Here is a 16,938-nt window from a genome sequence, read left to right as displayed (position 1 = left end):
AAAGGATTTATGCTTGAATTGCCGATGTTAAAAACTGTGAAGCATATTGTTGAAGGGACTACCCAACTAACTTCCTCTGAAACCACAAAAACCACACACAAACACAGTGGGTGATGTTGTAATATTACGACAAAAGGCCAGCAAAAAATTGCAATGATTTCGTGTTTGTTGTTATTGTTATTTTTTGTCTTCTATCGAAAAGCACCGAAGAACAGAACATTGTACGCCTTTATAGTCTGGTGTCTCAATATTTTTTTCCTTTTATTGTTGTTGCCTTTTTATTTTCGTTCACCCTAGGGACCCGTTGTGGTAAATTGTGAAATCAACAGCAGCAACAACAGCAACATGACTTCTTACATTGCACAGCTTTAAGCTGTCAAAAAGCCATAACATTACGGCGTTTTGTTTTCTCTCTCGCGGCATCTTTAGACAATCTGTTTTTGTTTGGACTACCGCTGTTGTTGCTGCTGCTGTTACTGGCGTTTGCCGCATAATGTTGTTGTTGACTTTCGCAATTTGCGTGAAATGACTTCAATTTGCAATAATTTTTGAATGCCTTTCATCTTCTTCTTTTCGAATTTCGAATTTGTTTAACACCCACCTACACACACAAACATGCATACTCACAAGGAAGAGAACAGCAACAATGTTGCCACTGGTTGCAGTAAAAAGATAAAGGAGTAATCTGAAGAATTGCAAGTTTTGTAAATAAATTAGCCGCGTACGGTTTCGGATGATAGGGAATAAAAACAATTTGCAATCTTTTCCACATAGCTGATATTTTATTGTTGAGGCCAATACGAAATGGTGATGTATACTATACAATATTGAAAGAATTTGATGCAATAAGATGTTGTGGTTAGTTTCAAAAAAAAAAAAAAACTTGAGAATACCTTCAATTTTAAATGTAGCCGTAATGGCTTGAAAAGAACTCACCTTATATCTTCTATATACATATATAAAATAGAAAAAAAATTGTTTGTTTGTGTGTATGTTCCCGATAGACGCTAAAACCGCTGAACAGATGTTAATGATATTTACACTGTATGTCATGACATGCCCTGAAAGTAACATAGGCTAGCTAAACTTCTAAAATTCCGCGTGGATGCAGAGTTATAGCGTCAATAGTAAACAAACCTCAAAATTTCGGAACATGTAATGTGCGTATATCTTAAGAACGGTTACAGATACCGTCTTCAAAATTTGTGTGAATAACGTAGGTGTAAATACACACCATCCATACAAAAACGAGCTTGGTACGATCAACGGAAAATATAATTTCTGCTGCATTTTCAAAATCTGCATATTGAAAACAGAAAACATTTCGTTTGTAGACTCAAAAATCGCTGGAAAGATTTTACTGAGACTTTCACAGAACGTCATGACATGTCCTGGGAATAACATAGGTTATATAAACCTCAATGATTCGGCGTGTATGCGGAGTTATAGCATCGAACGTACTCATGCCTCAGACATTATGAACATGTAATTTGTGTATATCCTAAGAAAGATTGCAGATACGACTTCAAAATATGTCTGAGTAACGTGGGCGTAAGTACGTATAATCCATTTAACAGGATTGACGGCTACCAAGGGAAGATGCACTCCTCATTGCATTTCTATCTATACATATGTACATATGTATATAGAAAATCGAAAATATATTTTTTGTGGTCTTAAGAACCACTGCAATTGCGCATCATCCGAAGATTTTGGAACGTTGAGGATATATTTTGAAATACATAAAATACAAAATATGTACATACATATGTGTATTGAAATACAAATAGGAAGAAATAATTGACATTATATTTTTTTTTCATTTTTGTCAGTTTGTGAAAAATTTTATTTGAATAAAAAAATACCAAAACAATATTTTTCTTACAGAAAAAATGTCAATGTCTGATATCGAATATTAGGGTTGGTCATATATAAAAAATGGCACGTTTGGGACTTATTGAGAATAAGTTCATTGAAAATAGTATTTGAAGTGAAGACCCTAACATACTCCAACAATTTATTAAAAAATAAATAAAAAGTTTATTGAATGTAACTTACACCCTTTATAACCCTTGATTTTAATTATAAAACTATTTATTTTCATCTGGAGAACACGTTATAAGTCGGATAGTGGGATATTAAGATGTGCAAAATAGTTATTTACCCTATTAAGTGTACTTATCTGTACTGACAATAACGAAGTTCAGTAATTATACTAACCGTCTTCTCTTCATTTTCATGCACATACATACATACTTATAACGAAAGATTTGTGTAAAATTTATAAAAGGTATCAATTTTGAATTTTTTCAGTATATGAAAAATATCTTTATCTTAGTTTCAAAGGAAACAAGAATTACCACCATTACAGAAAACAGCGAAAAATTCAAAAACTTCTATACAGTTACCAATAGGAAGAGAAGAGAACGCATAGATATTTCACACATTTCTGTATTGTTAATACGAGCATATAAAAATTGAAGATTCAGGGGCAGCGAAGCGCCACGGGTCCTGCTAGTGTGGCATATAAAAAAATAACAAATAAATATGTGTCTAGATCCCTGAAAATAGTTTCAAACTGATGGCGAGCAAATACGGAAGCATATAACATTTTTGACCAACATAAGAACTTTTACAAACATGAGGAGTTTTGAGTTTTCAAATGTACAGTGGTCGAACGTGCTTCAAAACAGCGCGCTGTGCAAAATTTCATCTAAATAAGGTTTAGGTTCATTTTTTCATAAGGAACTTGAAAATATAATTCTAGATCTTATTCATTACGCTGTGCCAAATTTCGTGCAAGTCAAAAGATTTAGTGGACTATTTATCTAAAATCGGGCGAAGCTATATATGAAAGCTATATCTAAATCTGAACCGACTTTCACGAAACTTTGCACATATCATTCTAGACTTAATTTAGTAAGTTGTGCCAAATTTCGTGCACATCGAAAGATATATAGGGACTTTGGTACACAATTAACCTTAAATCGGACGAAGATATATGAGCTATATCTAAATCTGAACCGATTTTTCCCAATTTCAATAGGGTTCGTTCTTTGGCCAAACAAATGAGCTATGCCAAATTTCATAAAATTCGAATCATAAATGTGACCTGCACTTTGTTTACAATATAACATGGACAGGCAGACGGACGGACATGCATAAATCGTCTAAGAAAGTGATTCTATGCATATTCTCAAAAGGAACCATGGGTCTACATCGATTATTTTTGCCTGTTACAAACATATGCACAAAGACATAATACCCTGTACCACAGTGTGGTGAAGGGTATAAAAATGAGGAAGATCTTCACCGATTGGCTTTATCCTAGTTCATACGATAACTATACACTTACAGAGAAACTAGTAAAAATTTGGAATCGATTGGGTTATTAGTTATTTAATTACGGTGCCCACCATTCGCAAAACCAATGTTTAGTGAAAAACGCGTTTAAAGTTTGAGAAGCCCTTCAGCCGTCCCTTGATACTGACACAATAAATCGGGTATGTCTTCAAGAGTTCTTGAGATTTTCACTTGTAGGGACATTCTTGTATTAGTGTAGATTCGAATTAAATAAAAAAATTGACCCCGAGAATGGGGGTCCCCTTAATAAGATATTTAAGAGCTTGTGTTTGATTTGATATTAATGTTATGCATGTTTTAATATATAACGTGATATAACTGTGACTTCATCACTCGAAGACCTCCCGGTCCATTGGAATCATTCAAGAAGAAAGCTGTAGAGTTCTGTCGGGGAGAAATATGATAGAGAAGAGATAAGCTAATAAAAAAGAACAAAATTATGTATGTAATAGAAAGTAGTATAACGTGCTCAGCTGGTTCCATAGTTGAATAGATGGTTAGACACGGTGAAAAGTGAACACCCACTAATATATGCCGTCTGCAGGCCAGAACTGGATAGCGACACAAGAGATGTTCTATTATTCCACTCTCCTCCCATTTCATGGTAAAGGCCTGATATAACAATGACCATTGGTCAATTGGTTCTTTCTTTAAAAAACGCTTCAAAATTCCTGAAGAGGTAACAGGTGGGTGGTTTGATTGTGTCAGATTGTGTCAGTGTTACCCACGAAGTCGCAATGTCCTGGTTCTCAACCGATATACACTTGAGGACGACCTCAGAAAGAACCGCTTGACTTGACAAATATAGTTACTGGTTCAACTATCTCTACATGCATAGAACAATATAACAATTATTATACCCTCCACCATAAGGTAGATTGTATAAATTTTGCATTCCGTTTGCAACACCTTGATATATTCACCGGAGATCACATAAGGTATATCTATATATTATATATATTCTTGAAATTCTATGTCGATTTATGTGTGTCATTATCTGTCTGTTTGTCTGTTGAAATCACGATAGATATCACAATATTGAAGAAAGTCCTCGTTTTGGTGTAGTCACCAACGGTGCCCTCCAATATTCGGTATTTTGAGGATTTTTGACACATTTTTCAACCGAATTGGTTGTAATTGGTATTTTGGGTTTTCATTGCATAACATCTTCGTACTATAATTATTAATATTGACCCAAGTTTCATGATATCGCCCATATAACGGTACCACACAGTATTCGGTATTTTGGGGAATTTGAACACGTCTTTTCAACCGAGTTGGCTGTAATTTTGACATTTTAGGACTTCATTGTATAACATATGTCCGTACCAAAAATTATTAATATTGACTTATGCCCATATATAACCCAAACCCCTATGTTCGGTATTTTTGGGACACGATCTTCAATTTTATATTGTGTGATTTCATTGTATAGTACATTCTTGTAATAAAAACCAGTGAGCGGAGCGGTATATTCGGACGGGGCCGACTATATGATACCCTACACAACTTCCACGAAAATCTAACTTTCTATGGTTCTATATTCACAGCTTTGGCAGTATTTCCCATTCTAATTCTAATATTCAGTAGACGGGGACTGTACTTGTCCAGATTCTCTTTACCGCGGTTTGATGTTGGGCAATTGTAGTCTATAGGTCGAATAGAATAAAACACTAAAAATAAGTTTTCGGTCCACTTCATCTCAAAATTATTATCTGATCATCACCGAAAATTATAGGCGTTGTCCTGGACCTGTAATTATTTACGTGTAACTCCCACATCTGAGTACATACTACCATATAATTGGTATCAATTTAAAGGTCAACCACTCCTCTTCAACATGTCGTGTGTAGGTCCTTCAGGGGCAAATATATACGCCATAGAATACAAATGTTGTAATTTTTCACACAAAAGTCAGGGTCCAATTGACCCGCTAAATATTGACCAATCCTTATCAAAACAGGCATGCCTATTCTTAGGCCCGATCCCCTTCTCCATTTAAAATTTCGCGATGTTCGGGACATGATTGCGGCCTCTGGAGCGACCGGAAAAACGGACAAAAATTAAGTATTTGTTCCATTTCATCCCCTAAATATTAACCGATATTTTCAAAAAAACAATAGGGGTCTTCATTGGTCAGAACCCAACCTACATGCAAAATTTCGTGAAGATTGGTCCATAACTGTGGCCTGTATCGTGTTTACAAATTATAATGGACAGACGGACGGACACACATGTCTAGATCGACTCAGCTAGTCGAGATATGACGATCGGTATGCTTGAAGGTGGGTCTAGGACCAATATTTCGCGGCGTTACAAACTCTTGGGGCTGCACAAAGCTATAATACCCTTACAACATAGTTGTATAGGGTATAATTATTAATATTGAACCAAGTTTAAGTGTAGTCCCCATATAACCAAAATCGGCTTGGCCGAGCCATGAGAAACCAAAAAATATCCAGTAAGAAAATCATCTAAATCTAACTATGACTTAATTTATAGGTTTCATCATTGGGTGAGTTAAATTCTAAATATATCCTCAAAAAAATATAAGTCTATCTGGTTTCTCTTTGCATGTTAGTTTGTGGACCTACGGGCATCTATTCAATATTATCTAGGATGTAGTATTTTCACGAAACCGAAATCGGCAATTGTTAGGGAACTTAAAAATCTATTAATGGGAGTGTATACGCTTTAAAGAACTCAGTTTCAGATAATTTGGGGTCGATTTAGGAATGGCCTGAATCGTCTGGTTCGCTTGTTAACTTTTAAAGGAAATAAGCGATTTCATTTAAACTTTATATTGGTAAAATGTAAATTATTTCAATTAAACTCCTAAATTTGTCGGCATGTAGAGTACAATATCAACCTCTTCTAACATTGTTCTATCTTCCCTTTTATCCACCTACTTTGGGTGAATTATTTTCACACCATTTGCAAATTTCCCCTATACTCGCTCTAGTATCAAAACCATACCATGACAGTGAATAACTACTACAACTATAAACATTCTTACCGCACTACACACTGCAGATGCATCCTTCTCTGGAGTTCTACGAGTTTATAGTATATTTGCAACTAGTTTAGATTAATGTCATCGATATCGACATAAAAGACAAATTTCGCAATTTTTATTGCAGCAAGAAATTGCAAAATAGTTACTAACTATAAAATATATAGAGAGAGAGAGCACAAAGGAAGTGCATTTTATGGTAATGTGTATGTATTAAGGAGGGTAAGTTTAGCGAGGTAGTTGGTTAGATGACACATTTTAGGGTTATCAATGAATTTAGTGGTAGTGGTTTTATATAGAAACTTTTATTTTGTACTTTGATGTTAGTCAATGAATAATACTTCGGTTGTGCAAAATTGTTACTGATCTTTAGTGTAAAATTATAAATGTCGATCAATTAGCTGAGTCAGCAATGCTTATATACATATGTATAATCAGAATTGGCGCAATTTGACCCAAATAAAATTATATATAATAATGACTACAATATTATTAATTCAAATGAGAAATATGAAGAAATAATCTCACTGATGAAACATCAGTGCTTTTTAAGATTTTAAAAATTATCGTCATCAACGTATAATTAAAACCAGTAAGGAAAGTATATTTAACAGAGCTAATATATACAGTCTCCATCGAATAATCGGACAAGTTGTTGTGAGACATAAATTAATGCTATACATTCCAAAAAAAATTGTCTAAATGTGTATTTTTTTCGATTTTATTTACACATTACTTACTTATATTTCTGAACAATACAAAAAACAACAACTTTTCTAGTGATACCGTAAATTTCTACAAAGCAAAGTATTAATGTTAAAAAATGCAAAAAATCCTTTCACCACTTTGGGTATATTTAACAGAGCTATGCTATATATATATATATATATAGGAGCCATATGTAAATCTGAACCAATTTCAAGAAAATTTGACACACGAAAGGTTATAGTATCTTCAGTACGTTGTACAAAATTGTGTGCGGGTCGGCCAATCTTTGGGTCTTTAGTGCACAATTTACATTAAATCGGACGAAAATATATATTGGAGCTATATCTAAATCTAACCCGATATTCACGATACTTAGCACACATGATTCTGGACCCAATTCAGTACCATATTCCAAATTTCGTGCACATCGAAAGACATATAGGGACATTGCAGATCCATTTACCTTAAATCGGGCGAAAATATATATAAATATATAAATCTCGCCCGATTTCACCGAAACTTGGCACAGGTCATTCTTGACCTAATTCAGTACTTTTTGCCAAATTTTGTGCCAATCGAATGACATCTAGGGACTTTGGTGCACCATTTACCTTAAATCGGACGAAACTGTATATGGGAGCTATATCTAAATCTGAACCGATTTTCTCGAAACTTAGCACACATCATTCTGGACCTAGTTCAGTACTCTATGCCAAATTTCGTGCAAATCAAATGATATATAGGGACTTTGGTGCTCCATTTACCTTAAATCGGGCGAAACTATATATGGGAGCTATATCTAAATCTGAACCGATTTTCTCGAAACTTTGCACACATCATTCTGGACCTAATTCAGTACTCTGTGCCAAATTTCGTCCAAATCGAAAAATATATAGAGACTTTGGTGTCCCATTTACCTTAAATCGGACGAAAATATATATGGTAGCTATATCTAAATCTAAACCGATTTTTCCCAATTTCAATAAGGTTCGTTCTTGGGCCGAATAAGTGACTTGTGCCAAATTTCATCCAAATCGGATCATAAATGCAACCTGTACTTTGTTTACAATTTAACATCTACAGACGGACAGACGGACGGACATGCATAAATCGACTCAGAAAGTGATTCTATGCATATTCTCAAAAGGAACCATGTGTCTATCTCGTTTCCTTTTGCCTGTTACAAACATATGCACAAAGACATAATACCCTGTACCACAGTGTGGTGAAGGGTATAAAAAACGTGTTCTGTACGATCATACAATTACATTTCTTATCTACAAACATTTAATAAAATGATCTCAGGTACGATGTAATTTGTATGAAGCTCAACATGCAATTTAAAAATAATTTTTTTTAATTATTTTTTAAAGACCTATAAACAAAGTGCAAATTGTCATAAAATATTCTCATAATAACCAATTAATTAAATATTTCAAAAGTTAATATTTAAGCGGTTAACAAAAACAAGTTTTGTTGTTGTTATACCCTTCACCACACTCTGGTACAGGGTATTATGTCTTTGTGCATATGTTTGTAACAGGCAAAAGGAAACGAGATAGACACATGGTTCCTTTTGAGAATATGCATAGAATCACTTTCAAAGTCGATTTATGCATGTCCGTCCGTCTGTCCATGCATTTTTGTGAGTAAAGTACAGGTCGCATTTATGATCCGAATTGGATGAAATTTGGCACAGCTCATTTATTTGGCCCAAGGACGAACCCTATTGAAATTGGGAAAAATAGGTTCAGATTTAGATATAGCTCCCATATATATATTTAACCGATTTAATGTAAACGGTCCCTATATATCTTTCGATTTGCACGAAATTTGGTACAGCCTAATCATTTAGGTCTAGAATGATGTCTGCCAAGTTTCGTGAAAATCGGTCAAGATTTAGATATAGCTTCCATATATAGTTTCGTCCGATTTCATGTATATGGTGCCCCAAAGTCCCTATATATCTTTCAATTTGCACGAATTTTGGCATAACGTATTGAATTAAGCCTAGAATGATGTCTGCCAAGTTTTGAGAAAATCGGTTCAGATTTAGATATAAATCCCATATATAGTTTCGTCCGATTTCATGTAAATGGTGCCTCAAAGTCCCTATATATCTTTCGATTTGCACGAAATTTTGCATATCATACTGAACTAAGCCAAGAGTGTTGTCTGCCAAGTTTCGAGAAGATCGGTCTAGATTTAGATATAGCTCCCATATATAGTTTCGTCCGATTTCATATAAATGGTGCCCCAAAGTCCCTATATATCTTTCGATTTGCACGAAATTTGGCATAACGTACTGAATTGAGCCTAAAATGATGTCTGCCAAGGTTTGAGAAAATCGGTTCAGATTTAGATATACCTCCCATATATAGTTTCGTCCGATTTCATGTAAATGGTGCCCCCAAAGTCCCTATATATCTTTCGATTTGCACGAAAATTGGAATATCGTACTGAATTAAGCCTAGAGTGATGTCTGCCAAGTTTCGAGAAAATCGGTCCAGATTTAGTAAATTTAAATGGTGCCATAAAGTCCCTATATGTCTTTCGATTTGCACGAAATTTGGCATAACGTAATTGAGCCTAGAGTGATGTCTGCCAAGTTTCGAGACAATCGTCCGATTTCGTCCGATTTCATGTAAATAGTGCACCAAAGTCACTATATATCTTTCGAAATTTGGCATAACGTACTGAATTGAGCCTAGAGTGATGTCTGCCTTGTTTCATGAAAATCGGTCCAGATTTAGATATAGCTCCCTTTTATTATAGAATTTGACGCACCAAGGAACCAGTGGACTGATAGGAACAAAACGTTCTGAAATTAGTATAACCTAACCTGTGACAAGTTTGTTTGAAATCGCTTAATATTTGGATAGAGCTTTCATATATATTTTCGCCCGATTTCAAGTAAATTGGGCATCAAACTCCTCAGTTAACCAGATTGACATCAAATTTTGCACAACTTACTAAATTGAGCATAGAATTACGTAGTTGCGATTTGTAGAAGTACAGACATAGCCCAACGGATGACCTATTTAGATTTGTTTGAAGTCGATTTACATACTTTATGGATAGATCTAGGTAGATTCACATTTAGATAAATATCACATATTTTATTTCATCCAATTTCATGTTAATAGTCCTCTTTAATATACCTATAGTGGTGAAGGGTATCATATAGTCGGCCCCGTCCGACTTTACTACTTTCCTTACTGGTTTTTATATTCTCGTAGTTCAAACTTATGTTAATTCCAATACCAATTTTTACACTGTTAGTCTCTAATCGGCAGTACTTGAAATCGGTGTTGCAAAACGGAAATCGGCGAATACAAAACAACAACAATGTTAACGATTATATTTGACATAATTCAATACATATTGACCTCACTGATATTGATAAGTGTAACCGGACTTATAATATATTTTGTAAAATTTAAACATATGATTGATGTGACTCGCAATATACCTAGTCCACCTTCAACGCCCATATTAGGACACAGTTTAATATTTAATCGTTTGCAGCCACATGAACATGCCGAATTTTATTTGAATTTAGTTGCTACGTATGGTAAAACTTTTAAATTTTTGTTGGGCCCAAAACTATTTATCGTCCTAACGGAGCCAAATGATGTCGAAGTGATACTCAACGATATCCGTTTTATTGAAAAATCGGAAGTTTATTCTGTACTGGAACCATGGTTTAAAGAGGGGCTTATGAATAGCCCCGGACATAAATGGCAAAAACGTAGAAAAATATTGACGCAAGCTTTTCACTTTCGTATTTTAAAGGAATTTGTGGAAATATTTGATCAACAGTCGCGAATATTTGTGGAGAATCTTTGGAAAGAATATCAACGGCAGGGAGATGATGGAATTGATTTACATAAATGGTTAGATATGTGGGCATTGGATGTGTTGTGTGGTATGTATGAAGGGATTTGATGACATTGATATTATTTTTGAGATTGTTTATTATCATTTCAGAATCTTCAATGGGTGTCTCAATAAATGCCCAGACGAAAGCCGGTTGTGAATATCTTCGAGCTGTAAAAATGTAAGTTGAAGCTTACAAAATGAGCATATAGATGTTCTAAAAAGCTTCTCAGTTTATCAACAAATACAATACCGCAATGATCTTATGAAAATTGCATGTCTATTATAGCCGAAGAATAGATTTTGGTAGCAATTCGTATAACTGACCAACATTTTTGGGGAAAAAATTACAAATATTAGGAAATTGTTCTAAGATGTTAAGCCGGTTCGAACTACCAGGATAATGCAGCGAATGACGCCGGAAAGTGACCAATGTGTCAAAATGATTAGAAAAAACTCCTGGACCGGTCGAAAATATATATGGGCTATGTCTGCATTTCTACAAAACACAGATACGTCATTGTATGCTCAATTTTGTACGTTGTGCAAAATTTCTTGTCGATCTGAAAAATATTAAAAGTTTCAACGAATCTTAGTTAGGTTATACTAAATTCGGTACGTTTTGTGCCTTTCGGCCATATTGTGGGTCCTTGTTGCATAATTTACTTCAAATCGGACGAAAATATATATGGCATCTATATCCAAATCTAAACCGATTTTAATGAAACTTGCCACACGTTCGTCTATATTAAAATCAATACGTTGTGCAAAATATTGTGCCTATCTACAATATTTTGGCTTCTTAGAGCATTATTTACTTAAAATCGGAAGAAAATATGTATGGGAGCTGAACCCAATTCTGAACCGATTTCAACAAAAGTATACACATGTTAGACTACACTAACTTCAGTACGTTGTGCAAAATTTCGTGGTAATCTGCCTAATTTTGGGTCTTTGGTGTGATCGAAACTATATCTAAATATGAACCGATTTAAACGAAACTTGATATACGTTATGTTATACTTCAAAATTTTGTGCCAATCGGCTTATCTTTGAGTGTTTGGTGCCCCACTTACTTAAAATCGGAAAATCGGAATCTATATATGGAAGCTTTTCCCAATTTCAATAGGGTTTGTTCTTGGGTCAAATAATCTAATTTATATAATTTAGTTCCCTTGTACAAAAACGACCCTATACCTGCCCTAATGAAATGGAATTTTATATAGATTGTCCAAGACATGTGTATGGATGGATTTAAGTGGGTTCACATATAAATACAGATCTCAATTTAATTTAGTTCAATTTCATGTCAAAAGTCCTATAAAAATGCGACGTCAAAGTGGTAAAGGGCACGTCAAAGTGGTAAAGGGTCGGACTTTACTACCTTCCTTACTGGTTTTTCGTTATTTTTGCCAAAAGAAATTTGTTGAGTGAGGACTTGAGAACCATGGTAAGGACTCGGCAACTTAGCCAGAAAAACTTGTTGAGGTGCACAGGGATCAACAAGTCTCCGTTCAAACATTTAGGAGTGAGAATTTGGTAGTTGGAGGCGCCATTCTGACCTCGTCCGTTCTGGGATCATTCATGGTGTTCCCCGTAGGCGGATTTTCTATTCATACATACACATGCAATATGTTTTGAATAGAAAACAAGTGAAAAAGCGTTAAGTTCGGCCGGGCCGAACTTTGGATACCCTCCACCATAGATATACTGGCAGGTACTTGAAATTAAAATATAGGGAACATACCAAAAAATTTACCTATATCGACATTTCTACAAACCGATTATGTAAGCAATAATATAAACAATAAGTTTTTATAGAAAATTATACCCTCAGCCTTATGGCTAATTAGGATGTATACACTTTCACACGGTGAAAATGTGCCTCATCGAAATATTGGTTCTAGACCCCATGTTCCCCATCTTTCATCCCATCTTATTATTTCTTCCAAACTTAGTTCAAGGCCGCATTTGGGGAATATCGGTCCATTGCTTTCGGTAAATCCCACACAGGGGCTACGGCTAAGCCAAAATGCGGGCTATAGTTCACATATACGTTCTAGTTTTTTATCTCGATATCCTTCGCAGGTGAAATGATTACAACAGAGTGTTAGAACCAAACCCAAAACGCGGAAAAATCATAATTATTTTAAAATAAAAAATGGGGTTATATGGGGACTACCCCTAAAAGGGGTTGACTATTAATAATTTTTGGTAGGGAGATTTGTTACCATATACCGAATTTCAGTGAATTCGGTTGAAAAACGCGCTCAAGGACCTCAAAATACAAAAATTTTTATGGAGATATTTGGTATCCCTTATACCAAATTTCAGGGAAAAACGCGCTCAAGAACTTTGGGGGTACCAGAAAAAATGGACTTATATTTATAATTTTTAGTGGAGATATTTGATACCCAATAAGAACACAATGTACCAAATTTCAGCAAATTCGGATGAAAAACGCGCTCAAGAACCCCAAAATACCGAAATTTGAGGGTACCCTTATATGGGAGCTACCAGAAAAATGGACTTATATTTATAACTTTTTGTGGAGATATTTGGTACCTAATAAGAACCCAATGTACCAAATTTCAGCGAATTCGGTCGAAAAATGCGCTCAAGAACCCTAAAATGCCGAAAATCGGGGGGTACCCTTATATGGGGCTCTCTGAAAATGTACTCAAAATACTAAACAACAGCCAATTCGATGGAAAAATATGATCAAAATCCCCAAAATACTGCAAATTAGAGGGTACCCTTATATGGGGGCTACCAGAAAAAGTGGACCTATATGTATACTTTTTTGTGTATAATTTTATTGGGTTCCAAATAAGAACCCATTGTAGCAAATTTCAGCGAATTCGGTAGAAAAACGTGCTCAAGAACCCCAACATACCGAAAATTGGTGGGTACCCTTATATGGGAGCTATGCCTAAACGTGGACCGATATATCCCATCTTCGAACTTGACCTGCCTGCAGACAAAAGACAACCTTATTCAAAATTTCAGCACCCTATCTCAATTCCTTCGGAAGATAGCGTGATTACAACAGATGGACAGACGGACTGACATGGCTACATCGTCTTAGAATTTTACCCTGATCAAGAATATATATATATACTTTATAGGGTCGGAAATTAATATTTCGATGTGTTACAAACGGAATGGCAAATTTAATATACCCTCCATACTATGGTGGAGGGTATAAAAACAAACCCTATTGGTCTGGTTTATGTTATCTACCTATAGACAATATACCATCTGTTTGAGAATATCTTCTTCGATGGATAGAATAATTTTACAGGATCCAGTGGGACAACTTTCTTGAAAGCCTCCTCTAGGACATTCTGCAGACCTATAAAGATAGGAAATCTGCCACAGACCTTATTTACATAGATTTTCTTCTAATTCTTATTTTAAATAATAATGTTTATATCACATACGTTCCCGTTTGCAGCATGTCAAAAATAACCTACAAACGTATTGTGGATATACGATATTTCTTCAATGCATATTTTCGCTTTACACGTCTATATCAGGAGAGTAAAGAAGCATTAAGTATTTTACGGAAATTTACCGAGGATGTAATCAAAAAAAGACGTCTTGAAATTTCCAAACACTCCAAACCCAAGGATCAAACAGATGACCCTTTTGAAAACAACAAACCGAAGCTTGTCTTCTTGGATACCCTGTTGACAGCTCAACAGGATGGCAAACCCCTTACCAATGAAGATATACACGAAGAAGTAAACTCCATAATGTTTGGTGGTCATGATTCGACATCACTCACGTTGCTATTTCTTTACTATAATTTATCGCGAAATCCCCAGTGTCAGAAGAAATGCTATGAAGAAATTCTGGAGGTTATGGGTGATAAAGATGGTAACGTCAGTTACGAAAGCCTAAATAGTTTGAATTATATGGATAAATGTATCAAAGAGACATTGAGGATATTTCCAGCGGTGCCATTGATTGCTCGGCAAGCCAGGGAGGAATGTGAAATAAGTATGAGAACATTAGTTCAATTTCGAATGAATAATATGAATTTCAAAAAAATTTTTTTACAGATGGCAAGATGATTCCCTCAGGAGCCACAATTGTTATACCCAATCTTGTAATGGGTCGCCAGGAAGATATTTTCCCTAATGCATTGGAATTTAAACCGGAACGTTTTAATGTTGATGAAAATTCTCCAAAATTGCATCCTTATGCCAGTATACCATTTTCGGCAGGACCTCGCAATTGCCTGGGCTATAAATATGCAATGCTGGAAATGAAAACAATTTTGGTTAAATCTTTGCGCCACTTTGAATTTGAATGTCTTGGTGATAAAATTGAAAATATTCAAGTTATACCAGAATTAGTATTAAGACCAAGAGAAACTTTGAGATTTAAAATTAAACCGAGGGTCAAGAAAATTATCGATTAATAAAGGCAAAGCCAGACTTATAAACATGGTTTCTAGGTTATGGTACTGCAAAAAGAATAGCAAATTCGAAGTTTTGGAAAAACGGTTCTATATGGTTCCACATGGATATTTTTCGAAATTTGAAACAAGCTCCGCAACCTATGCAAAACATGGACCTATATCGAGATTTTAAAAAAAAAAAAACATGATTTTCATCATTCAAACATCGGTAATGCAAAATTGCAGCCACTTCGGTAGGAAAGTCGGCTAAAACTTTCAAACCACTGAAAATGGGAAAATCCTAGGCTACTAAAAAATCTTTGCGATAATAATAAATGGGCAATGCCTCATGCAGTTTTATTAAATTATCAATAAAATATAACAACCACAATCAACCCCCCTATCTGTGCCATGGTCAACATCTGAAGTACCAATCAAGTACTCGCACAATTGAAAACAGTAGGACATAGAAAACACGAAACCATTTCAGATGTTCCTTTATTGTGATTAGCAATCAATAGAATTTATTTTTTCCAATAAATTATTTTCGAAAACTAAAAATGCATTTCAAAATCGTCTGTCCAAAACGAATTGCATTAAGTCTTCTCTGTGGTGTGGTGCATTTTTATTGCCCACCCTCTGGACCATGTGCAGCTTGAGTGATTTTTTGTGTTTTATATGATGCTCATCAACCCCTATGCAATTTTATTTAATTTTTGTCACCATAAGTATTCGGGATTTCACAAAATTGCTAATCATTGGCAATAATAAAGATGATGGTAGTCAAGAGTATGCTGATGGTGGTGGCTGTAGTAATCATTTGCCACTTCTGGGTTTGGAGTGATAATTAAGCCTCTATTGTTTGTTGTGTTTTTTCTTTCTTTCCGGCTATTCATTCAAGTGTTAAAAATTACATTTTTATTACCGAGCAAATCAATATTGATGGCATTATTCTATGGCGAATTGCTACAGCTATTGTTAAAATCTTTGTTAGAGATTTTCATAACCTATGGTACTACCTTAAAGGGGCGGGGGTTTTTATACACCAAATAACTAAGGTCAATAACCACACTGATCTAAACATTTTATATTCATATACAAAATTTTAAAAATTGCTATAGGCGGAATGTTATTCGACAGAAACCCATTCACAGGTCCTTTTGGATATCTACCTACAGTAGACCCCCAGGATACTCCATGGAGAAAACCTTTTGAAAGAAACCTGTTGAAAGTCTATAGTCAGAAATCCTTTTAAAGGACTTCTATGTCCAGAATATTTTTTAATTTTTTAAACCGATAATAATTAAAAAAATTAATTTCGATTTCTGATTCAGTTCGAACCTACACTAAATCAAGAATGTCCTATAAAATATAAAATTTCAAATAAAAATCTCAACAACTCTTGAAGATATAGCCAACGTTTGTGTTAGCATAAAGTGACGCAAGATGGCTTCTCAAACTATTAATCCAATCGGTTTCAAATTTTAACACGCTATTCTGTACGTACATAGCTATCGTATGAACTAGGATAAATATAATGGGCCAAGATATTCCTTATTTTCCAACT

General features: G+C 34.8%; 1 protein-coding gene across 1 annotated transcript; it reads left to right on the top strand.

Moving 5' to 3' along the window:
• Positions 1–10,432: 10,432 nt before the first annotated feature.
• Positions 10,433–15,392, top strand: LOC133325630 (cytochrome P450 4d1-like). The gene is made up of 4 exons (XM_061534352.1): positions 10,433–11,012; positions 11,075–11,144; positions 14,421–14,968; positions 15,031–15,392. Exons 1-4 carry the CDS (start codon positions 10,433–10,435, stop codon positions 15,390–15,392), a joined length of 1,560 nt encoding a protein of 519 aa, XP_061390336.1.
• Positions 15,393–16,938: the final 1,546 nt, after the last annotated feature.

This window comes from Musca vetustissima, unplaced genomic scaffold, assembly GCF_032173495.1.
Source record: "Musca vetustissima isolate MV318-11 ecotype Yass unplaced genomic scaffold, APGP_CSIRO_Mvet_v1 utg410720, whole genome shotgun sequence".
Lineage (NCBI taxonomy): Eukaryota > Metazoa > Arthropoda > Insecta > Diptera > Muscidae > Musca > Musca vetustissima.
Note: the sequence above shows the minus strand (reverse complement) of the source record. Positions and strands in the feature narration are given on the sequence as shown.

Coding starts and splice junctions, on each gene's coding strand:
- LOC133325630 (XM_061534352.1), top strand. CDS start 10,433: ATGTTAACGATTATATTTGACATAATTCAATACATATTGACCTCACTG. Junction 11,013..11,074: donor GGCATTGGATGTGTTGTGTG/GTATGTATGAAG, acceptor TTATCATTTCAG/AATCTTCAATGGGTGTCTCA. Junction 11,145..14,420: donor TATCTTCGAGCTGTAAAAAT/GTAAGTTGAAGC, acceptor TCCCGTTTGCAG/CATGTCAAAAATAACCTACA.